This window comes from Diceros bicornis, chromosome 1, assembly GCF_020826845.1.
Source record: "Diceros bicornis minor isolate mBicDic1 chromosome 1, mDicBic1.mat.cur, whole genome shotgun sequence".
Taxonomy (NCBI): Eukaryota; Metazoa; Chordata; class Mammalia; order Perissodactyla; family Rhinocerotidae; genus Diceros; species Diceros bicornis.
Window position 1 is genome coordinate 83040273 of NC_080740.1, and position 24427 is coordinate 83064699.

The following is a 24427-nucleotide window of genomic DNA, read 5'->3' on the forward strand; positions in this document are numbered from 1 at the left end:
CTCCTGTACCTCTGCCTTGTAGTGACAGTGACACTGGGAAGATTCCAGGGTCTCTCCTGGGCACGGGCACAGCACCAGCATTTGGCTGTTTCTCTTGATCATCCAGGGGCTGCCACAGCTGAAACCACAGGATGCGGGCCCCTGACTTGGGCTGTGCTGAGTTGCCTTTTCATTCTACGACATTAACTGAGCAGCTCCCATGTGGCAGGCACTGTGCCAGGTGCTGGGGACACAACAGTGACCCACTCCTGTCCTCCCGTGTAGCCTAGTGGGGGAGATCTACAAATTAAGCAGGCAGTTACAACACAGAGATGTAGGGGCGACAACAGCGGTAAACTGCGGAGGCCAGAGGCTTCCTGGAGGAGCGGGCATGGCTTAGCAGCACAGCCCACATGTCACAGAGAAGTAAGCCCCTTGGATTCTCTCAGAGAAGAAAATATGAAGGGAATTTGAGGTTCTGGTCTCGGGATACATTCCCTTTGAATGCCACATAATGCCTAGTGGGTCATAAATACCCAGAGATGGCCCTTTCATATAAGCCCCGAAAAGCTCACACCACCTGAAGGTGTGTTTGGGGAATGTGGGGGTGAGACAGGAGGCAGGGGTGAGGGCAGAGGCAGATGCACCTCTGAGCTGTGGGTTTCCTCAAATTCCACCTGGTCAAGCCAGGTGGAGTGTGATCTAAGAGAGGAGGACCTCTCTCTGTGGAGCTTCTCGCCAGGGCTGGAGGTGTGGGGGGCAGGCAGGGGCAGGAGGCTGCCTGGCTGTGGCTCCCAGGGGACAGGGCACAGCAAGGTCCTGAGGGTGTGGCTGGGGAGTAAATGAACGGCAGACACAGCCCCGGAGTCTTTCCTGTGCCGTGGTGGCGACAAGTTGACCCCTACCCTGTCCTCATTCTGCCACCAGCCTCTCAAGACCACAGAGGGCACTGTGTTCTTTATAAGGCTCCTCCTCTTCCTTATCTGCTGGAGAGACCCAGGGAGGTGAACAAGTGTCTGTGTGGGACTTGTGACATTTTCGGGGACAGAGAAAACCATGACATTCCCTTCTCAGGAACAAAGCGTAACAAATCAGAAGAGCACCTCCGTCAAGTGCACACACAGCCATGGGGTTCCACTGGGGTTCACCTCAGTAAGGTCTCCTCAGCCTGCCTCCCACTGCCCATTGCCCGTATAAATTCAGTTCCAGCCCCTCCTCTGCCCCAAAGCCTATTTTGAGCCCCTTTGCCCTCTCCTTCTTAATTGCTGGGATTTTTACTATCTCTCTTCTGGCACTGAGCAGATTGTTCTGGACCAATGATTTAATGCTAACACCATATGATGATTCTGCTCATCTTAGGTAGACCAGATGCCCCTTGTGGACTGAGGGCATACCTTAGACTACTTGTTATCTCTAGTAGCTAATTCAGGGCTCTGTATACCGTACACGCATAAGTGTTGCCTGTTGCTAATTTAACTCTTGGCTATAACTCTACTCTTGGAAGGTGGCAGATGTAGGGCATACGGGAAGTAGACCCTCAGCAAATTTCCCTGTACTTTTTCCCAGCACAAAACCTTCTCTGGGACCCCAGGAGGCCTAGGATTAAGTAGAATAAGTGGTTTTCTCAGTTGGCTCTGGCACCCACCAGCAGCCCCAAGAGTGTGCTTGAGGGATACCTGGCTACTGGGCTGGAAGCCTGCAAAAAGGCACAGGATCTTGAGGAGCAATGGGGGCTACTTGGCTTCCTTCTCTGCAGGCCTCAGGACTGCTTCTATTCGTCTTCTGAGTCTTCCCACCTCCCACCTCATTCCTGGCATCAAAGCCAGGTTCCGAGAGGCTGGAGTGTGGGCGTCCCCAGGCCGCACCGTCCTCATTTTCATCCTTGCCTTAGGCTAGAATTTCCTACAATATGTTTCTCACAACACAAGATCTATGGGTTGGTAATGGTGTTCTGGGACAGGGTAGGAGGGAAGTTCTGAGATCAAATAAGTTTGGGAACTGCTGGGTTAAACAAAGTTAAATGGTTTTCTCTAAAGCAGGAATTTTCAGAACCTCCAATATACAAATTTGTATTGTGGAGCTCCAGGAAGAGAGTTATTATTATACGTAGTGCTTCCCAAACTGTTTTGCCCATGGAATCTTTTCCTCAAAGAATTCGTGGAATTCCAGTTTGGGATATGGCACTTTAGGTTGGTCCTATAACACGGTTGGCTGTGTCTGCACCACTTGGTGGCATTTTGCTTCACAATCTAATGGTATATTTAACTGTCCTCATTAGGGGTTGTTAATATAAGAAATAAATGTGTTGTGTTTGGGGGTGGGGTGGGTAGAATGATTATCCTGAGGAAGAACGTCCAGTGGGGAGCCTTCCTTTATTCTCCAGCTGGGGTAGCTTCCTCCTCTGTGACCCCATATGCCCTGGGCTTACAGGTGTTTTGTTCTCATTCTATTGAACTCATCTCTCTCTCTACTTGGTGATGAGCTTCTTATGAGAAGGAACTTTCTCTTGGTCATTTTTGTATCCCTAGCTCCTAGCAGAGTATCTGGGAAATGTAGATTTCCAGAGAAGGTTGACTAGACTTGAAGAAAGCATAAACACAGTGCAAGTGCCTCTTTGCTGCCCTTGAACACCACAGGGTCTCCAGGGATCCCAAAGGAGGGGATGGCCACCAACTAAATCACAGACAGCTGACAGGACCCTGGGACCTTGTTTCTAAGTGAGAAGGAGCTAGCTATTTGTGGGGGTGGGAGGGGAAGGGACAGACAAGCAAAGAGATAGGGCCTTTGGGAAGCCCCTCATGGTATAGCATGGGGTTTTGGGGATTCAAGTCTTTGTCCACAGGGGGAAAGGAGGTGGGGTTCTTGGCAGAAGCTATGAAATGGTATTCTTCTAGTGCATGACACCCCCGCCCCACTGCCCACACATACTATCCACACTCAGGTGTCAGGAGACCTTACCTGTGTAGTTTGGTGGGCAGACACACACATAGTTGTTGATCCCGTCCACACAGGTGGCATTGTTCTCGCAGTCGTTATCCTCACAGTCGTCTGGGTTGATCTCACACCGCTGTCCCTCAAAGCCGAGAGGGCAGGAGCAGCTTTGGGGACGTGTGGGGTGGGAAGGAGGGGAGCCGGGGTTCAGGGAGTGGGGTGGGTTGGTGCGGCAGAGAGGAAGATGAGGGGGTGGGAAATACAATTAGTTAGGTTTCTCTCTGGATGGAGGTCCAAGACAGCACTTTGGACACCTGAGGCCTTGGGGTCCTGAGCAGGAAGGCCCTCAGGAGCCTTAGAGGTCACTTCATCTAGCCACTGTCTCCAGGCAATATGCGATCTCCCCTGGCCCTGGACGGCTGCCTCGCCCCCGGGGGCAGTTCCCACTTGCAATGCCTCCTTCACCATTCCCCCAGCTGGAAGTGGTTTCCTGGACGTAGCTTAAATTCCTCCAGCTGCCTTCTAAACCGCCTTGCCTTCAGCTCTTTTGTGGAGTAGTCTCTCTCGTAGACCAGGAGAGAAACAGCATAACAAACGTCCCCCTTTTTGTGACCTGCTACTCGAGGTAGCTTTTCTGTTTTTTTTGGAGCAGGGCAGAGCGGCCAAGAGCAGGCTCTGCAACCAGCTTTCCTGGGGATGAATTCCGGTCTGCCACCTCCTAGCTATCTGACCTTGGGAAAATTACTTAAATTCTCTGCGTCTCAATTTCCTTGTCTGTTGACTGGGGTATTATTATTTATCCCCAGGGTGGTTGTGGAGATTAAATGAGATTATACAAGTAAAACGCTTAGAAGGGTAACAGCACATAGAAAACGCTCAGAGCATGTTAGCTAGCTCTAGTTCTAGACAACACCACCACCTCGTCAACCTTTCCTCAGGGATGCTATTTCTCCCTGCTATGTGTTCCTACTACTCGGAGCCCACTCCAGCTTCTGGGGGATGAGGGGATGGGGTGGGAGAGTCCCTCTCCTGCCAAGACTGAAGCTCTCTGGTGAGCTTGGCTTAAAACACCACAAATCAGCATGAGGCATTTCCTTATCTTGTCTCTGGAGTGTTAAATCGCTTGGATAAAAACCTCAACCCACCTGTCCTTTGCCCGACGTTGATCGTATCCCCAGGATTGGGCAGGCAAAATAAGTCAGAACAGATAGATGCTGGGCAGAAGAGAAGGGGCGAGGGGGCGTCTGGGTGGGTGCAGGTGGGAGGTGACTGTCTGATGAAATGAATGCTGCAGTGAATCTCACTCTGCGGCCCAACCCGCTAGGCAGGGGTTTACACCCCATCCAAGAACGTGGAGTTCCAGGCCTCTCTTTCAGAGATGGCTCTGATTTGGGATTTAGCTCAAAAACTAAACTAATAGGAAGAGGATTTCTGTGGTTCTAGAATCCTACTTAACCTCCTTTCCTCTACAACCTGAAAACCATGTCACATTTTCTACGAAAGGCCAGGGGTTCTTGGGTCTGAGCTCTTGAGGTACAGCAAAATGACTCTTACTCCTTTCTTCTGTTAGGCAACCTGGGCGTTCATGAAAAAGGCTACTTCTTCAGAGTCAGACAGGGGGTAGGTTTGCAAAGGTCTTAAACTATAGTCCTGCCTATTTTGCTGAAATGAGTTACTGTGGCTCTCCCCAGAGCCTTAGGATTGACAAAAGTGGGGTGAGGGTGGCAGGTCAAGGGAGCAGGGGTGCTCATGGAGGGAACACAGGGTGGGAAGGAGGCTAAAGACTCCCCTGTCCTCCCTGGAAAGCTTGGGAGGGGCTGTCAAGAATACTCCAGGAGCACCTAGTTAGCTGTGGGCACTCAGGACAGGTCACGTCTCCCGTCTTGGTCTCCTGTCTGGCCAGCTCTGCCAGCTCTGCTCTTTTAGTGAGCAGACAATGCATCAAGATTGGAGAAGCATCTGTATGGAAAGGTAGGTGATGCTTCCAGAATTCTGACTTGTAAGAGGTGTTATGGGTTGAATTGTGTCCCCTCCAAAAGATATGTTGAAGTCTTAACCCCCAGTACCTCAGAATGTGACCTTATTTGGAAACAGGGTCACTGCAGATGTAATTAGTTAATTTAAGATGAGGAGTAAGGTTGGCTCCTAATCTGATATAACTGGTGTCCTTATAAGAAGAGGGCCATGTGAAGACAGAGGCACAAGGTGAACACCATGTGACGATGAGGGCAGATACTGGAGTGATGCAGCTACAAGCCAAGGAACGCCAGCTACCGCCAGCAACCACCAGAAGCAAGGAAGAGGCAAGGAACCTTATAGGTTTCAGAGCGACTATGGCCCTGCTGACACCTTAATTTTGGACTTCTGGCTTCCAGAACTGTGAGAGAATACATTCTGTCGTTCCAAGCCACCCAGTCTGTGGTACTTTGTTACGATAGCCCCAGGAAGCGGATACAGGAGGGAAGAAGGGAGCACAACTTCCCTGACAAGTGTCCCTCCTTTTGTCAACCTCGCAGGCACTGACCTGATGGAGAGAGCTTTCCTGCTCCTTGGGAAGTCTAAGCAAGCTGTGCCATCCCCAGTATGTGGGCCTCCATGCATTAACTCTCTACCTCATTTCCATAATCCTGTAGATCTGGGCCCTTTTCCTTGAAAATTACATTCTAAAAATATTTCCAGTTTATTTGAATTTCCTCAACAACTGAGGGTGGAAATGGGATACTTCTGCTCACCACTCCTCCAGCTGAGAGGGGAGAAACAATTGCCTGCGGGGGGATGCTCCTCCCTCTCGCTGACCCCCACCCCTCGCTGCGTGGGCAGAGCCATGCTTTCACCCTGGAGGTGTGTTTTCTGGATGGGGCCGTGTGGCCACCTCCGTGAGGTTTCTGTGTGGTTTCTCCTCAGCCCTGCTCTCAGTGAGAGGGTGGGAGTGGGTGGTTTGGCTGACTCTAGGCAAGAAAACGAACTCTGCCTTGAATTTCACTTTCCAAGAGTCAGAGTTTGATGAGGCTGGCTTGGCAAGTGGACACGGGGGTGGGCTTGGTTCCCTGGGAAGGAGAATGGAGAGCCCAGAACCTGATTTCTTGCACAGACCACACAGTAGCCCCAGGCCAGAGTGCCTTTGATAATCGTTTGCAACCTGAGCTCTAAGATGTCTACACACAGCTTGGCATTGGTGCCCCCTCCTTTACTGCCTGACCCACTGGCTCACTGGGGGTGCCAAATGAGCCAGTTCCCATGGGTCTGCTTTTGCATCTGCAAGCAGCTGGGGAGGGTGGGAGCAGGAAGGAGGCCCACTCCTAGGACACAGATGAGAAAAACTTGTGGCTTCTATCCCCTTTTCTTCCTGAGCTCTTAATGCTGGTTGGAAGACCCAGGAATGAGTGTCAGGACATGTGACCTAGAGCAAACCAATCTTTGTCTCTCAGTTTCCTCTGTTAAGTGGGCATAGTACCTACCTGTACCAGATAGGGTCATTGCGAGGATTTAAATGAGATAATACATGACGAGTCAGTGCCTGGCATATAATGAGCATGTAATCAATGCCACCTATTATTATTGTTTTTTAATAACTGAAAAGAGTAATTTCTTTTCAGGTAATTAAAATACCTGGAATTAACAGGCTGGTGGGTCTTTGAGCCATTATTCTATCCTTCTCTGACTTTAGCCAGTAACTGTAGCCTCCCTTGGAGTCCTGGCTCTACAGGAGACAGACTCCCTGAATTCAAATCCCAGTACGAACACTTACTAACTGTGCAAATTTGGGTAAAGGAGTTATCCCTTTGATGCCTCAATTTCCTTATCTGTATAACAGCGATAATAGTAGCTCCCTTATAGAGTGTGGAGAGCCTTGAATTCATTCACATAAAGGGCTTGGCACAGTGTGGGCACACAGTAGGCCCTCAGTGAACAGCTATGCTTCGTCATCCTGCCCTGAGAGTCTGCTGGTGAAGCCCTCTGGGGGGAGGGAAGGCCCAAGGGTGAGCTGTTACCTGAACCCATCCTTGTGGCTCTCGCTCAGGTGGCAGGTGCCTCCGTGCTGACAGGGGTTCTGGATGCAGGTGTTGATGGGCATGGTGCAGTCTTTGCCCTGAGGAGCAGAAGAGGGAGAGGCACCCGGTTAGGTAGGCTTTCAATGGCTGCCATAACCAGGAGACCCCTGGGAGTTCCCAGCATCCTCTGGGATGAGGCCAGGGAGATGGCCACAGGAGGCCTGGGGCAAGCCTGCTGCGTGACTTGGAGAAGGCCAAAGGGAGCCCTTGCCTTTGGTCACTCCATAGTGAGAAGGGGAAGAATGTTGAGAACTTGGATGTTCGAGTTCTCCCGGAATTCACACCCTTCCCTCTAGCCTAAACTGCAGGGCAAGAGCACAGGCTTTGGATACAGGAAAACCTGGTTTCACATTCCAGCTTCATCTCTTCCTGGTTGGCTGACCTTGACATTTTAACCTCTCCAAGCCTCCCTCATAGAGTCGGTATGAGAATTAAAGTAGACCTTTCACATAAGGAAGTGCTTAACATTACATAACTACAAGCACATAGCAGACTTTCTACGAATGCTAGTAGATGGTATTATTATTAGCCTCACTGAGGCTTAAAGACAATCCACAACTTGAGTAGGGTAGACTTAGGCTGAAGTGTGGTCAAACAGACCTTGGCTCTATAAAGTGACAGCCCCCCAGAGATTCATCTTTGATTGGTCTGGACATGGGCCCTGGTGTTGGTATTTATTCTAAAGCTCTGCAGGTGATTACAATGTTAGGCCAGATTGAGAACCCCTGTGACTGAGAGTTTTGGGTGGAGTGGGATTCCTTTGGAGCAGGCCCTTCTGAAGGGGATATTGGAGCTGAGAAGGAGCCAACTATGCGGTAGGTGGGGAAAAGCATGCCAGGCAGAAGGAACGGCGAGAGCAAAAGCACTGAGGAGGGAGGCCAAGGCAGAGACTGTGGACATTAAGACCCACGTCCTAGGGAGCAGCCCAATGCTTGGCTCGGGATCCAGCTTCTGCCCTGGGACCGATGGACCAGCACTGCACCCAAGTCTTGGCAAGCGGTCCCTTGGAGGACCTGTGGGGTCTGAGGAGGTGTCTGCTGTGTTTGTTTCTGGGCTGCAGGCGCTATGCCAGGCGGGGGTGATCATGGGAGCCCTCCCACTGCCACACCACCTGCTCGCCATCTGCCTGAGAAAATCCTCTTCTCCCCTCTGCTGCCACCAATGTCTGTGATGGAGTGGGACTGGGCTTCCTGGCGGGATGTCACTGCCAACTGGGCCCAGGACTCTGCTGTGGACTGCCTGCTTCCTGCTGTGTCAAACGCTGAAGCCTCAGGCCCAGTCTCCGGCAGCGGGAAGGCACAGCCGTGATGTCTGGTTCTCTTCATGCCCTGTCACAGCTAAAGGGCCCGTCAGAGGTTTCTCGCGGAGGAGAAGGAGAATGCAGTTTAGGGTGGGATCTGGGTTCACCCTAAACCAGAGCCACCTGGGAGCCCTTTCAGAAAGTCAGTGTGTGGAATGCACACTACAGTACTCAGTCTCACTCACATTTACGAGCACATTTTCTATTCCAGGCCTCATGCTAAGTGTTTTATATTCATGATCACATATAACGTTCACAACAACCCTATAAGATTGGTATGATTGTTATTATCCCCATTTTTACAGACAGGGAAGGCAGACTTGGAAAGTGAGGTACTACATCCGAGACGGCACAGCAGTAAGTGAACAGGCAGCAGCTGAAGCCAGTCATCCAGTCCAGAGCCGGCACGGGACCTCTGTGCTGGGCCACTTATTGTCTCCCCCTCAAAACACAGGCTCTGGAGTAAGGCAGACCTGAATGCATATTCTAGTCCAGCTGCTATGTGCCTTGAGGAAATTACTAGTTCTCTCTGAGCCTTATTTTCATCATCTATAAAATGGGAATAATAATACCTACCCTATGGAATGAAGGAATGATTAGAAATCACACACATATAAGGCACCTGGCATATAATGGCAGCTCCTTAATTAGAAGCTATTCAGATATTGATCATGATAATTATTGGGGTCTGAGGTAGGGCTGAATGTGGGTGATTATAAGACTTTTTCAGGTTTTTGGTTGGTACTGAATAGTCAGGAGTGTGTGTGTATGTATGTGTGTGTGTTAGTTAGATGAATGGGCCATGAAGAGCAGGACAGGAGAACCGTGAGCAGGTCAAGGCAGGGCCTCCCTCGCCCCTGCCTGGGCCAGCCTCTCTGCTCTGGGGAACTCTCAAGTACCAGGGACTCCAGGTGGAATTCTCCCCTGGGGGTGGGGGTGGGGTGGAGTTGGTGGTGTCTCCTCCAGCTCTTATGCTGAGCACAGAAATCCAGGAGGCAGAGCCCAGCACTTGACAATATGGTAATTGGGCCTGGAGGTGGGGATTTCTGTCACTTACATGTCCTTGAGAAATAATTACTATTGTCAATGCCTGGCTAATTAGCTTAATTCAACTCTTCAGCCTCATTTTGCTCAAATCCACTAGATTTGTGACGCTTCTTGGTGATCCTCCACCCCTCCCACCCCTCGTGTGTGTGTACGTGTGTGTGTGCAGGACATGGCTGGGGCTTCTAGCTTCCTTTAAAGGAGCTTGAAAACAGCTACAAAAAATCAAGGTTAGAACTACCATATGATCCAGCTATTCCACTGTTGGGTATTTATCCAAAGAACTTGAAAACACCAATTTGCAAAGGTACATGCACCCCTGTGTTCATTGCAGCGTTATTCACCATAGCCAAGACTTGGAAGCAACCTAAGTGCCCATCAAGGGACGAATGGATAAAGAAGCTGTGGTATATATACACAATGGAATACTACTCAGCCATAAGAAACGATGAAATCCAGCCATTTGTGACAACATGGATGGACATTGAGGGTATAATGCAAAGTGAAATAAGTCAGAGGGAGAAGGTCAAATACCGTATGATTTCCTTCATTAAGTAGTGGATAATAACAACAATAAACAAACACATAGGGACAGAGATTGGATTGGTGGTTACCAGAGGGGAAGGAGGGAGGGAGGAGGGTGAAAGGGATAATTCGGTACATGTGTGTGGTGATGGGTTGTAATTAGTATTTTGGTGGTGAACATGATGTAATCTATGCAGAAATAGAAGTACAATGATGTACACCTGAAACTTTTACAATGTTATAAACCAATGTTACTGCAATAAACAAAAAATTAAAAAAAAAAAAAAAAAAACAGCTACCCTCATTGGAAACCTCTTTCTGAGATGGGGCCAGGAGGGCTGCTCCAAGACTTTGTTACCAAAGTGTGGTCTTTGGACTAGTTGCATTGGCATCCCCTGGCAGCTTGTAAAACATGCACAATCTCAGGCCTGATCTCAGATCTAATGAATCTGAACCTGCATTTTAATAAGATCTCCAGGTGGTTCTTGTGCACATTAGAGTGTGAGAAGCACTGTTCTGAGACACTGAACATATGTGCGTGAAGCTAAATGGCTGAAAAAGAATCAGCCAAAATATATACTTTATTTCCCAAACCTTAGAATAGTGGTAAAAGAGGTATCCTTTGTTAAATGTCTCCTGAATCCTGGCACTGAGGCAGGCACAGTACATACGTGACGCCTTTTAATCCTTAACGACAGCTCTGTAGGTGAGAATGGTTATTCCCATTTACCGGAGGGCAAAGTGAGGCTTACAGAGAATCAGTTACTAGTGGAGAGGCTGAGCATAGACTTTCCTGCAAGAGAGGGCTGATTTCTGGGCTGAGCTCACACGTTGGGAGCTTTGGTAAGTTATTCAATCTTTCTGAACCTCAGTTTCCTCACCTATCAAAAAAGGATGATACACCTTATTTCTGAGATGATTAAGAGTGTTAAATGAGATAACGCACTTAAACTGCTTCACAAAGGCCTGGCATTATAGTAGGTTAACAGTAGCTGCTACTAAACCTTCAACAGCGGCTGCTATGCTGTTTTTTAATATTGTGGCTTCCCAAGGTCACTCAGCTAGTCGATAGAAGCATTGAGATATCTGGAAATAGCTAGACAAATGCCTGAACTTTGAGCTTGGTTTTGTGGGCGTCTGGTGATTGCTGTCAACTTAGCAACTCACCCAGAACTACTGCCTCAGTTGCTCTGCTTGAGTGGGCTTCACTCTGGGAAAGAGGAAAGCAGGGGGATCAAATGCAGGACAGGGGGTGCGACACAACCCACAGTTAAAGGGCCCTCCAGTCAACCTGCTGCATTTTACGCGTGAGCAACCTGAGGTGGGAGGAGAGCAGGAGCTGTCCAAGGTCATGCGATCAGGCAGGAATGGGCTCCAGAGTGTCATGCTGGGTGTTCTTTCCACTCCCACCTGCTACTTTTCCCTGTCCTGGAGATTCAGACGGGTCCTAAATGGCCAGGGACCCTCACCCACAGCCCCTGCAATCATGGTGCTTGCCAATGAGCAGTGAGTGCACTGGCCAAGAGCATGCATTCTGGAATCAGTCAGCTCTGAGCTTTGACTCCCAACTCCCTTACCTACTATCTCCAGTTTCCTCAACTGTAAAATGAGGATCATTTTAGGACCTGCCTCCTAGGGCTTTGATGAGGAGTATGCAAGATAATGCATGTATCTGTCCGTACATACTAGGCATGCAACAAACACTGGCTGGTAATATTGCTGCTGTTGTCATACTCATCATCATCACCATTATCACCGTCACCATCATCACCATCACCGTCATCCTCACCACCACAACCATCATCATCATCATCAATGTACCCTACATCTGCCTGGGCTACACAGCTCTCTAAAGGTCAAAAAGGTGGTACTATCACCACCACCACCACCACCATCATCATCATCAGTGTACCCTAGACATGCCTGGGCCACACAGCTTTCTAAAGGTCAAAAAGGTGATACCATCATCACCACCACCACCATCACCATCATCATCATCATCAATGTACCCTAGACCTGCCTGGAGCCTACAGCTTCCTAAAGGTCAAAAATCTCTGTTCAAATTCTTCCGAAATCTACAAGATGTTCCGAATCTCGTGAGCCAAGTCCAAACAAGTGGCGTTATCCTGCAGGAGCCCTGTGGATGCACTCTTTGCTCCGACGCTGATGGCCAGGACAGTTTCATAGTGTCATCAAGTGTAGTTGGAATAAGCCTGGGGCTTCAAAGTCAGCTCCATGACTTTCAGACTCAGGTCAATTTTAAAGAGTGGGAAGTGAGACTCAGAATGTGAAGTGTTTATTTTTAAAATGGAGATGGTACCACCCTCCTCATGAGGTGATTATAAAAGTCAGAGGAGGGAATAAATGCATAAGGTCCAGTTGTCTGGCTCATAGTTGATGCTTGAAAAGATACCTATACATGTATGAAATTGGGGATGTCACAAATACACATGTTCTAGGAGAGCAACTGCTGGTCCTTGCCAGTTCACAGTGTCAGAGACTGAGAATCCCTGGGGAAACTAGCCACATACCACCTGCTACTGATGGTCCATCCCACATCCTGGTATTGAGGACCAGCACGCAAGGGTGAAGGTAAAAGGCAGCCATACGACAGCTTATTGAGTGCTTACTGACTGTCCTAGGTGCATTGCCTATGTTATTGTATGTTTGATTCTCACAGAAAACTGAGACAGGTCCCAGTTTACAGATGGGAACCCAGAGGTGAAGCCACTGGCCATCGCCACACAGCTAGTAAATGACAAAGCTGGGATCCACACCTGCCTCTCTGTGTAATCCACAGCCTGAGTTTTCTCCACTAAATTAATGCTAGAGAGTTTGAGGATCCAGGCCTCTTGAGAGTGTCTGCTAAATTTCTATTCTTCCCCTACCATAGTGATGTGTGTGTGCGTGCACGTGGGAGTGTGTAGGGTGCATGGGTCTAGGACTACAGTGAATCTGAGGCTCTGGGGCAAGGCTGGCCAGCTGACTTCAAAGGGAATCCTTTGGCTTTCATGTCTCAGGCCCATAGATGGCACTCTGACACTATCTGCGGAGGCATGGCTACAGCTGAGAAAGCCACCAGGGAGCCCTGTTCCCCAGAGTGAGTCTGCCCCTCAAGCTTGTCACTATACACACAAATCTCCCTGGGGATCGGAGACCTGGGAATGCCAACTCTCTGCCACTCAGCCTGTACCAGGTGTGTGCATTTGACGGGCTGTGGGGCTGTCTCAGCTTGCTCAGTGCTTTCGGATGGGTGCCCTGGGGAGGCTGAAATCTGGATAGCTGGGAGGATCTTGAAGAAGAGGACCCAGTCACAGCTTTGCTGACCCCAGTGAGGCACAGTGAGGGGCTCAACTATCCAGGAAATCCTCCAAGGGAAAATGCAGGGGTTTTGGAATCATAGCCCTGGGTCCTACCCCAAACCTTCTGCTTATAAGCTTTGGGACATTGCATCAAGCCCTTTCAACAGTCTGAGGCCCAGTTTCCAAATCTATAAAATGGGAATTAATGAGTGTTTCTTCACAGGGGGTGTTTAAAAAGAAAAGGTGAATAAAATGCCAAGCAAGTGCTTGGTACTTGGTCTATGCTCTATAGATGTTAGTGGGGAGGCAGGATAACGTGTTCTAGATGATGCTGGGTGAGAAGAAAGGATGGGAGGATTGTTCTGGAATTAGCCTAGGTTTCTGGGGAGGACAGATAGGAGAACTGGGATCTCCATCCCCTGGCTGGCTGACCTGGCTTGTCAACAGTGTGGGTTGGCTTGGCAGCTCCTAGGCCTTTTAATCCCCCTTCCCTGTATCCTCCTCCAGCTGGAACCAGCACTTCCAGGGCCGGCTGTCCTGAGGGCAGTGTTGGGGAGGTGAGGGGAGGGTCTGGAATCCCCTTGGAAGGGAAGTCAGGATGGTGGGTTCAAAGGATGCCTCTTGGAAGCCTTTTAACTCTGAGACTTAATTTCCCCATGTTTAACAAAGAAAAAATACAAATATTACATTTCCCCCTTATCTCAGAGCGTCATTGTCAAGACTGCATGGGGTCCTCTGCGATTGGCATGAGCATGATACAACTGGGCAGCCCCCACCAATTCTAGGGAGAACAGGAGTGTTGCTGGCAAATGCCATTTTTGGGTGACCTGTGGAGTTATCCCCTGTCCTTGGAGAAGGGAGGGTCAGCAGGGCACAGTGCCCCCATTGGGTCATGAATGGTGGGGGGTGGGGCCTCCTGCCATACCTTGTAGCCGTAGGGGCAGGCACAGTGGTACAGCTCCACGGGATCCTGGCTGCACGTCCCATTGTTCTTGCATGGGCTGGAGAGGCAGGCATTGCACTTGGCCACAACGTTGATGTCCACTGGCCCTGGACAGCAAAACCACAGAGTGTTTATGGCAAGTCCCCAAGGGGGCTGTCGCACCTCCCTTCCCCTCTGCTCTGGCTCTTCCTCAGCCAGCTGCCAGGTTCTCCCCATCTCCATGCACAGAGGGCAGCTGGCCCTCCCCAGCCAGCACATCCAGCCCAGCTAGAGTCCCATTAATTCAGCCATTGTCCAGTGAGGAAAAAATCACAGTGGGACATCATTCAGAAGCACTTCTGCAGTCAAATCAATTACTATAATTAGTCTGATCCGATTTTGGTGCTAATCTGCAAACAATGCACCGTAATTAGAAACCATTTGTGTATCTTTTTATGTTCTGGAAGCTCTGGGCCCGAGTTCCATTCGGACCTCCCCTTCCTCTGCCCCCAAATACCCCTCCCCATGGAATAGTCTATGCCAGGCTAAGGAGGGCACAGTGCCTGAGCCAAAGGCATACATAGGAAGTCCTCCTGGCAGAACTCTTGAATTGGTGGGAGGAAGTAAGAAACGGCCCCAGAAGATGCAGCAATGATGCTGACAATGGATGGCAAATTGTACTCAGGTACACTTTGCATCCATGACAGTTTCGACTGTGTCCTGCTCTCTTCAGCTGTATCGGCTGGAGGAAGGGAGGTCACGGTCCCTGCACAGAGCTTTACAAAGGGCGCTGTGTGCTGCTGCTACAGCCAGCTTTGACAAAGCCCTGGATAAACAGGCCCTATTTAATGTCAGGACATTAAATGATCCTGGGATAACAGTCATCAATTTGGAGATTGGGTTGAGACTGACCTCAGGGTGAGTCTGACCATTTATGGGTGGGGTGAATAGAATGGGCTGATTGAGAGTCTGTACCAGCTGGCTCAACCCTGGCTTCACATAAGAACAGGGAGACTATGTGTCCCAGGGACACAATGACGTTTTAGAGGGTAAAGTATATCTGTAAATCAAAATCAACATTGAGGCTCTAAGAGATGAGCAAAGGACATTAACAGACAAATGTGTAATACAAATGGAAAGTAAATTTTTGGAAAAAAAATCCAGTTTCCCAGTAACCAAAGACACACAAAATATAAGGAGATACAATTTTTTACCTATTGAATTAGCAATGATTATAAAATGACATAAAATAATGCAAGTGTCTGGTGAAAAGTGCACTCAAATGGTGCTATTGAGAGTATAAATTGGTTATAACCCATTTTGGAAATCAAGTTGGCAATATATATGAAGACTTTAATAATGATCATATACTTTGGCTCAGTAATTTCTGTTCTCTGAATCTTTTCTAAGGACATAATTTTAAATACAGAAAGACCTTTATGTGTCAATGGTAAGAAAAAAATGGAAATACTTTACAAGTTCAAAACCAGGAACTGGTTAAAAAAATTATAATGGAATATTACAGCATGGTGGTTAAGACCATGCACTCTGGAATCAGAAAGACCTGGAATCCTCCTAACTGTGCCATCTTGGGAAGTCATTTAACCTCAGTAAGCCTCAGTTTTCTCAGTTTTTAAAATAAGGGTAATATTAAAGTCTACCTTATAGAGGTGTTGGGAAATTAAATAAATTAATACATGGGAAGCGAGAATTAAATGAAATAATACACGAAAAAGTGCTTAACATAATGCCTGCCACATAGTAAGAACTCAGTAGTAGTTTGTTGTTATCGTCATAATCAGGCAGTCAATCAAAATCTCATGTGCCAAAAGTTTGCTGTAGCAAAAGGGGAAAATGCTTATGGTCTAAGAATGTTGGGTAAAAAAAGCAGGTTACAGACTTTGTCAACTATGCAAAAATATGTAGAGAAAGAATTTGGGGGGAATCTGTAGAAATGCCAGCAGAGAGACTTAGGGGAGAGAATGACAAACGGATCCTTGGATGCAGGTCCACATCAATTTCAGCATCTGAGTCTCTCTGTGTGACCCATGGAAGAGACAGGGCAGTGGTTTTAGAAGTCACATCTGTAGAGACGCCCAGCTCTGACAGGCTGTTGGAGACACAGCGGACCCCGCGAGGGGAGGGGAAGGGTGGAGGGGTGGCTCAGCACCTACCTTTGCACTGGAATCGGTGAGTGGGGGTGGTGAGCAGGAGTCTGTCAGCCATGGGTTCGGGGCTACTGCAGCGGGCGATGCCAGGCTCCTTGTACCCCGCCTTCACCCACTCAGACAGCCAACGCAGACTGCAGTCACAGTGGAGTGGGTTGGTTCCCAGAGCCCTAGGAGGCAGAGCAGGAGTCAGGGCCCCCCTCCCAGCTTGGCCTATAGGCTCCATACTCTTGGCCCACTGGAAAAGCAGAATTTTCAGACTTTGGCTAGATGGGGGGTGTCGGACATGAGGACCAGTGGAGAAGTCATTTCCACGGGGGCAAAGTCCAATCCCTGCAGATGTTTCAACCCCACTCAAGCCCCTCCCACCTGAGGATTTGCTCTCACCTACCCTTCTGAGATTCAATCCTCAACTCAACCCCCATCCTGGCGCCTAGCAAGCTTCCAGGACCCCTGGCCATCTGATTATCTGGCTCCCTTGCCCTACTGAGGGGTCCATTGGAGGATGTACTCCGCAGAGAAGGTTTTGATAATCAGCAGCCTAGGAAGCAGCTTCAGACCACTGACGGGACTCAGACCACGGCACCCCCAAATATGCCACATTGGCATATTGACTATTTTGTGTCAAAGGCACTTGAGAAATAGCAGGTGCAGGAAGGGCTCTCTGACTTGCCCGTTACTACCTAAAAGCAGGTCGTATTTCCCACGAGAAAGGTGCCCTCCCTGCACCAGGAAGACAAGAACGTTCTTATCACCAGTGACTGGAGTCGACGTTGAAATGGACGTGTACAAGCAAACCTACCAAAATAACCCTGATCTTCCTTTAGTTTCCGTCATTTATTTCCTAGTGACTGTCCCACAATTTACTGCCCCTAGCCCAAGTCCCGTTGTCTTGTCATATCCCCACAATTTATCCTTTGTGTAAAAAGGTATATAAGCTTTTGGGCTCAATGGCTTCTTTGGATCTTCATTTTCCTTTTGAAGACTCCCATGCACACATAAAAATATTAGATAAATTTGTATGCTCTTCTCCTATTAACCTGTCTTAAGTGTGTCTAATTCTTAGGCCGACCACAGAACCTAAGATGGTATAAGGAAGTTTTTCCTCCCCTGCATCATTCAGCTTGAAAACGAGGGGAGCGAGATGGCACGGTCCAGCACAGACATCTCCCAAGTGGTGTCCAGGAAGAAAACACTAGAGCTTCTGCTTATTTTTATCATATCCTTTAACATTTCTATTTTTTGAATGTTTTATAATATGTATACATACTGTATCAGTATTATAATATATGTGTACAATATGAAAATAATTAAATATGCATAGAGTAGGTACACAAACTCAAAAATTTTCATTGGCAGAGGTATGTGATACCCAATATTTGTGGGCCTCAGTTTCCCCTGTGTAAAACAGAGGGCAGAGTGGTAAAGAATATGTGCCTTGGAGTCAGGCAGCCCTGGATTTGAACCAGAGCTCTGCACTTCCTCGCTGTGCACCTCTTGGACAGATTCTTCAGCCTATCTCAGTTTCAGTTTCATCAAGTATAATGAGGAGATAAAAATGCCTTATCGCTGTAAGAAATAAATGGGATAATTCATCTAAAGTGTTTAGCACATAGTAAGAGTTTTATGTTAGTTTTTCTTATTAAATATTTACATTGTTTACATAATTGATGATGCCTTTGAAGGCATCTGAAGCAGAGAACACAATGTGGGTACATTTTGGTAAAACATACTCTAGGCACAGGGGAAGAACACACTGAAATGTGAGCAGTGACAACATTATCTCTGCACTACAATGAGTTTCTGTTTTAAGTTGGTGCACCCCGGGGAGAAACATGGCTACTTACAGATGGGACAGAGATGTCAGGTCGTTGAATGAGCCTTCAGGAACGCTGGAAATGTCATTGCCATGGAGGGTGCTGAAGCAGAAGCACAGGGCAGAAGGTTAACACCCACTGACAGTTCTGAACTCAGTACACTCCCTTGGTGGCCGAGGCTGGCCCAGTCCCCCTTCAGTTTTACTTGGAGCCCACCCCTAGCAGCAGTGGGTGTCACCTCCTTCAAGGCAGGGGCATAAAAGTTTCCACGCCCAGCTCAGCAACAGGGATGTTGGGGGTAGAGGGCTTTGGAAAGAAGAGGATGGACTTTTGAATCGGACAAGCCTGGGATGGAATCAGAAATCAGTCCCTTTTAGGACCTCTGGGACAACATCAAGCGCACTAACGTCCGTGTTATAGGTGTCCCGGAAGAAGAAGAGCAAGACAAAGGGGCAGAGAATCTATTTCAAGAAATAATAGATGAAAACTTCCCTAACCTAAGGAAGGAAACAGACATTCAGGTATAGGAAGCACAGAGAGCCCCAAACAAGATAAACCCAAAGAGGCCCACACCAAGACACATCATAATCAAAATGTCCAGAATTAAAGATAAAGAAAGAATCCTAAAAGCTGCAAGAGAAAGACAAGTTACATACAAAGGAAACCCCATAAGGCTATCAGCTGACTTCTCAACAGAAACCTTACAGGCTAGAAGAGAGTGGCATGATATATTTAAAGTGCTAAAAGGAAAAACCTTACAGCCAAGAATACTCTACCCAGCAAGGTTATCATTCAAAATGGAAGGAGAGATCAAAAATTTCCCAGACAAGCAAAAATTAAAGGAGTTTGTCACCAAGAAACCAGTGCTACAAGAAATGTTAAAGGGACTGATTTAAGGGGAAAACAGAAGACCACAAATAGGAAAAATTATTTATTTCCATGATAAGAGGGTAATGGATACAAATGCACAAAAAAGAGGTGAGATATGATATCAAAAACATAAAATGAGGGAGGAGGGGAGTTAAAGAGTAGAGCTTTCAGACAGAGGTCAAACTAAAGAGACCATCAATTCTGTATAGAAAGAGAAAGGAACAGAGAAGGACTACTAAAACACTGAGAAAAAAAAAAGTTAACAAATGGCAGTAAGTACATACTTATCAATAGCTACTTTAAACGTCAATGGACTAAATGCTCCAATTAAAAGGCATAGCGTGGCTGATTGGATAAAACAACAAGACCCATATATATGCTGCATACAAGAGACACACTTCAGACCTAAAGACACTCACAAACTGAAAGTGAAGGGATGGAAAAAGATACTCCATGCAAATGGCAATGAAAGGAAAGCTGGGGTAGCAGTACTCATATCAGACAAAATAGACTTTAAAACAAAAACTGTAAAAAGAGACAAAGAAGGGCATTACATAATGATCAAGGGAACAATCCAACAAGAGGATATAACACTTGTAAATATCTACACACCCAATGTAGGTGCACCTAAATATATAAAGCAATTATTAACAGATATACAAAGAGAAATAGAGAGTAACACAATAATAGTAGGGGATTTTAACATTCCACTTACAACAATGGATAGATCATCCAAACAGAAGATCAATAAGGAAATACTGGCCTTAAATGACACACTAGAACAGATGGATGTAGTAGGTATATACTGAGCATTCCATCCAAAAACCGAAGAATACATGTTCTTTTCAAATGCACATGGAACATTCTCCAGGACTGATCACATATTAGGCCACAAAACAAGTCTCCATAAATTTAAGAAGATTGAAATAATACCAAGCATCTTTTCTGACCACAACGGTATGAAACTAGGAATCAACTATAGGAAGAAAATCAGAAAAGCCACAAATACGTGGAGATTAAACAAAATGCTACTGAACAACGACTGGGTCAATGAAGAAATCAAAGAAGAAATTAAAAAATACCTGGAGACAAATGAAAATGAAAATACGACATGCCAGAATTTATGGGATACAGCAAAAGCGGTTCTAAGAGGGAAGTTTATAGCAATACAGGCCTACCTCAACAAACAACAAAAATCTCAAATAAACAGTCTAACAATGCACCTAAAGGAACTTGGAAAAAGAAGAACAAACAAAGCCCCAAATCAGTAGAAGAAGGGAAATAATAAAAATCAGAGCAGAAATAAATGAAATAGAGACTAAAAAAACAAGAGAAAAAATTAATAAAACCAAGAGCTGGTTCTTTGAAAAGATAAACAAAATTGACAAACCTTTAGCTAGACTCACCAAGAAAAAAAGAGAGAAGGCACAAATAAGTAAAATCAGAAATGAAAGAAATTACAACAGACACCTCAGAAATACAAAAGATTATAAGAGAATACCATGAAAAGCTATATGCCAACCAATTTGACAATCTGGAGGAAATGGGTAAATTCTTAGAATCATACAACCTTCCAAAACTGGATCAAGAAGGAGTAGAGAATTTGAATAGAACAATCACCAGTAAGGAGATTGAAACAGTAATCTAAAACGTCCCCCAAAATAAAAGTCCAGGACCAGATGGCTTCCCTGGTGAATTCTACCAAACATTCAAAGAAGACTTAATACCTATCCTTCTCAAACTCTTCCAAAAAATTGAGGAGGGGGGGAAGCTCCCTAACTCATTCTACGAAGCCGACATTACCCTGATACCAAAACCTGACAAGGACAACACAAAAAAAGAAAATTACAGGCCAATATCACTGATGAACATCAATGCAAAAATCCTCAACAAAATACTAGCAAATCGCATACAACAATACGTTAAATGATTATACCCCATGATCAAGTGGGATTTATTCCAGGTATGCAGGGATGGTTCAACATTTGCAAATCAATCAACGTAATACACCACATTAATAAAATGAAGAATAAAAATCACATGATCATCTCAATAGATGCAGAGAAAGTATTTGACAAGATACAGCATCCATTTATGATAAAAACTCTGAATAAAATGGGGATAGAAGGAAAGTACCTCAACATAATAAAGGCCATATATGACAAACCCACAGCTAATATCATCCTCAATAGTGAAAAACTGAAACCTATCCCTCTAAGAACAGGAACCAGACAAGGATGCCCACTGTCACCATTCCTATTTAACATAGTACTGGAAGTCCCAGCCAGAGCAATCAGGCAAGAAAAAGAAATAAAAGGGATCCAAATTGGAAAGGAAGAAGTGCAACTGTCACTATTTGCAGATGACATGATTTTATATATAGAAAACCCTAAAGAATCCACCAGAAAACTTTTAGAAGTAATAAACGAATACAGTAAAGTTGCAGGATACAAAATCAACATACAAAAATCAGTTGCATTTCTATACACTAACAATGAAGTAGCAGAAAGAGAAATTAAGAATACAATCCCATTTACAATTGCAACAAAAAGAGTAAAATACCTAGGAATAAACTTAACTAAAGAAGTGAAAGATTTGTACACCGAAAACTATAAAACATTGCTGAAAGAAATTGAAGAAGACACAAAGAAATGGAAAGATATTCCGTGCTCTTGGATTGGAAGAATTAACATAGTTAAGATGTCCATACTTCCTAAAGCCATCTATAGACTCAAGGCAATCCCTATCAAAGTTCCAACAACATTTTTCACAGAAATAGAACAAAGAATCCTAAAATTTATATGGAACAACAAAAGACCCTGAATAGCTAAAGGAATCCTGAGAAAAAAGAACAAAGCTGGAGGTATCACACTCCCTGATTTCAAAATATACTACAAAGCTATAGTAACCAAAACAGCATGGTACAGGCACAAAAACAGACACACAGATCAACGGAATAGAATGGAAAGCCCAGAAATAAACCCACACATCTATGGACAGCTAATCTTTGACAAAGGAGCCAAGAACATACAATGGAGAAAAGAAAGTCTCTTCACCAAATGGTGTTGGGAAAACTGGATAGCCATATGCAAAAAAATGAAAGTAGACCCTTACCTTACACCACACACAAAAATTAACTCCAAATGGATTAAAGACTTGAATGTAAGACCTGAAACTGAAACTTCTAGAAGAAAACATAGGCAGTACGCTCTTCGACATCGGTCTTAGCAACATCTTTTCAAGCACCATGTCTGACCGGGCAAGAGAAACACTAGAAAAAATAAACAAATGGGACTACAGCAAACTAAAAAGCTTCCGTACAGCAAAGGAAACCATCAACAAAACGAAAAGACAACCTAACAATTGGGAGAAGATATTTGCAAACCATACATCTGATAAGGGCTTAATCTCCAAAATATATAAAGAACTCATGCATCTCAACAACAAAAAAACTAACAACCCAATTAAAAAATGGGCAAAAGACCTGAACAGACATTTCTCCAAAGAAGATATACAGATGGCCAACAGACACATGAAAAGATGTTCAAAATCACTATCAGGGAAATGCAAATCAAAACTACAATGAGATATCACCTCACACCCGTCAGAATGGCTATAATTAACAAGACAGGAAACAACGTTTGTTGGAGAGGATGTGGAGAGAAGGGAACTCTCATACACTGCTGGTGGGAGTGCAAACTGGTGCAGCCACTATGGAAAACAGTATGGAGATTCCTCAAAAAATCAGGGATAGAACCACTATATGATCCAGCTATTCCACTGTTGGGTATTTATCCAAAGAACTTGAAAACACCAATTTGTAAAGGTACATGCACCCCTGTGTTCATTGCAGCGTTATTCACCATAGCCAAGACTTGGAAGCAACCTAAGTGCCCAACAAGGGACGAATGGATAAAGAAGATGTGGTATATATACACAATGGAATACTACTCAGCCATAAGAAACGATGAAATCCAGCCATTTGTGACAACATGGATGGACATTGAGGGTATTATGCAAAGTGAAATAAGTCAGAGGGAGAAGGTCAAATACCGCATGATTTCCTTCATTAAGTAGTAGATAATAACAACAATAAACAAACACATAGGGACAGAGATTGGATTGGTGGTTACCAGAGGGGAAGGGGGGAGGGAGGAGGGTGAAAGGGATAATTCGGTACATGTGTGTGGTGATGGGTTGTAATTAGTATTTTGGTGGTGAACATGATGTAATCTATGAAGAAATAGAAGTATAATGATGTATACCTGAAATTTATACAATGTTATAAACCAATGTTTCTGCAATAAACAAAAAATTAAAAAAAAAAATAATGGGTCTCCATTTTCATACCTGAGCCATAAAGGCATTAGAGAGATATCATGAAGAACTGGGGTGGAGATTGTAAGTTCTGCAGCCAGGCTGCTTGCATTCAAATTCTGACTCTGCCACTTACCAGCTGTGCGACTGTGGGCAAAGTTACTTACCCTCTCTGTGCCTTGGTCGCCTATTGTAGAATGGGAATGAAAGTAAACAGACTTGCCACATAAGGTGGTTGTTGGTGCATTAATCCATGCAGAGTCTGGCATTTTCTAACTGCTAAATGGTTAATTAATATCTGTGAAAGAATCTTGAAGAATGTCTGGTATAGATCAAGAAATTTGTTCCTTCATATTCACCTACAGAGATTTTAGGGGGATTGAAGAATGCTATCAATCCCAGCTCAGGTGATGTGGGGGGGGCACTCAGCTCCTGGGGAGATTCCCTGAAGCCAGATACTCATCTTCATGGGAAAGGGTTTGGCGTTAGCCACGAATATGGGTCTGGTGCGTATGTGCATCTGAGTATATTTTGTAACAGCACGTTCAAGGGGCCAGGCAACTGGCTTGGTATTAATCATACCTCTCTCCACCCTGCGGTGTAGTAGCTGGGAGCTATTCTCACTTGCAGAGTCGTGGCATATACTGATATTTCACTAAATGCCTCGAGAACAGGTCCTTGAAAAAACTGAATGAACACTGCTCCACCGCTCAAGTAACAAGAGCAAATCCACAATTCATGGATTATATCCTCCATTGAAGGATTAACCAAACTGCATACAAAAAAATCCCCAAATTGATGACTCACTTTGGGTCTGGCCTGTGAAATGCAAGGTGGGTGAAACTCACAGAAACTCAAAGACTTCTTTAGTGACCGTTGGGCACTGTCCCCTGTGCTGTGAAGGGAGCCCTAGTAAAACAAAGGGCGATTAGCATTGACTGTGGAGGTGCAAACAGGATAGTAACTAATGAGTCTGCTCTTTTGTTTTCCTTTTAGCTGATGTTGGGTCTTCAGCTGAAATATAGACCCTAGTTTAATTACACTTAATGTAGAACAGTGGCTCCCAAACTGACAGCCCTGGAGCCCATGCACACGCAGATTTCTGAGCCCCATCCGCAGAGATTCTGATTCAGTGGGTCTGTGGTGGGGTCTGCAAGGCTGCATTTCTAACAAGCTCCCAGGTGGTGCTGATGCTCCTGG

General features: G+C 45.9%; 1 protein-coding gene across 1 annotated transcript in view; it reads right to left on the reverse strand.

Annotated features, from left to right (window-relative positions):
* SLIT3 (slit guidance ligand 3) overlaps nt 1–24427 on the reverse strand; it is a 598986-nt gene that overhangs the window by 24449 nt on the left and 550110 nt on the right. The window contains exons 24-28 of the mRNA XM_058545649.1: nt 18071–18142; nt 16230–16393; nt 14059–14183; nt 6903–7000; nt 2938–3077 (exon numbers count right to left, since the gene is read on the reverse strand). Of these exons, the coding sequence (XP_058401632.1) occupies nt 2938–3077; nt 6903–7000; nt 14059–14183; nt 16230–16393; nt 18071–18142 (599 nt within the window). The remainder of the gene's footprint in view (nt 1–2937; nt 3078–6902; nt 7001–14058; nt 14184–16229; nt 16394–18070; nt 18143–24427) is intronic.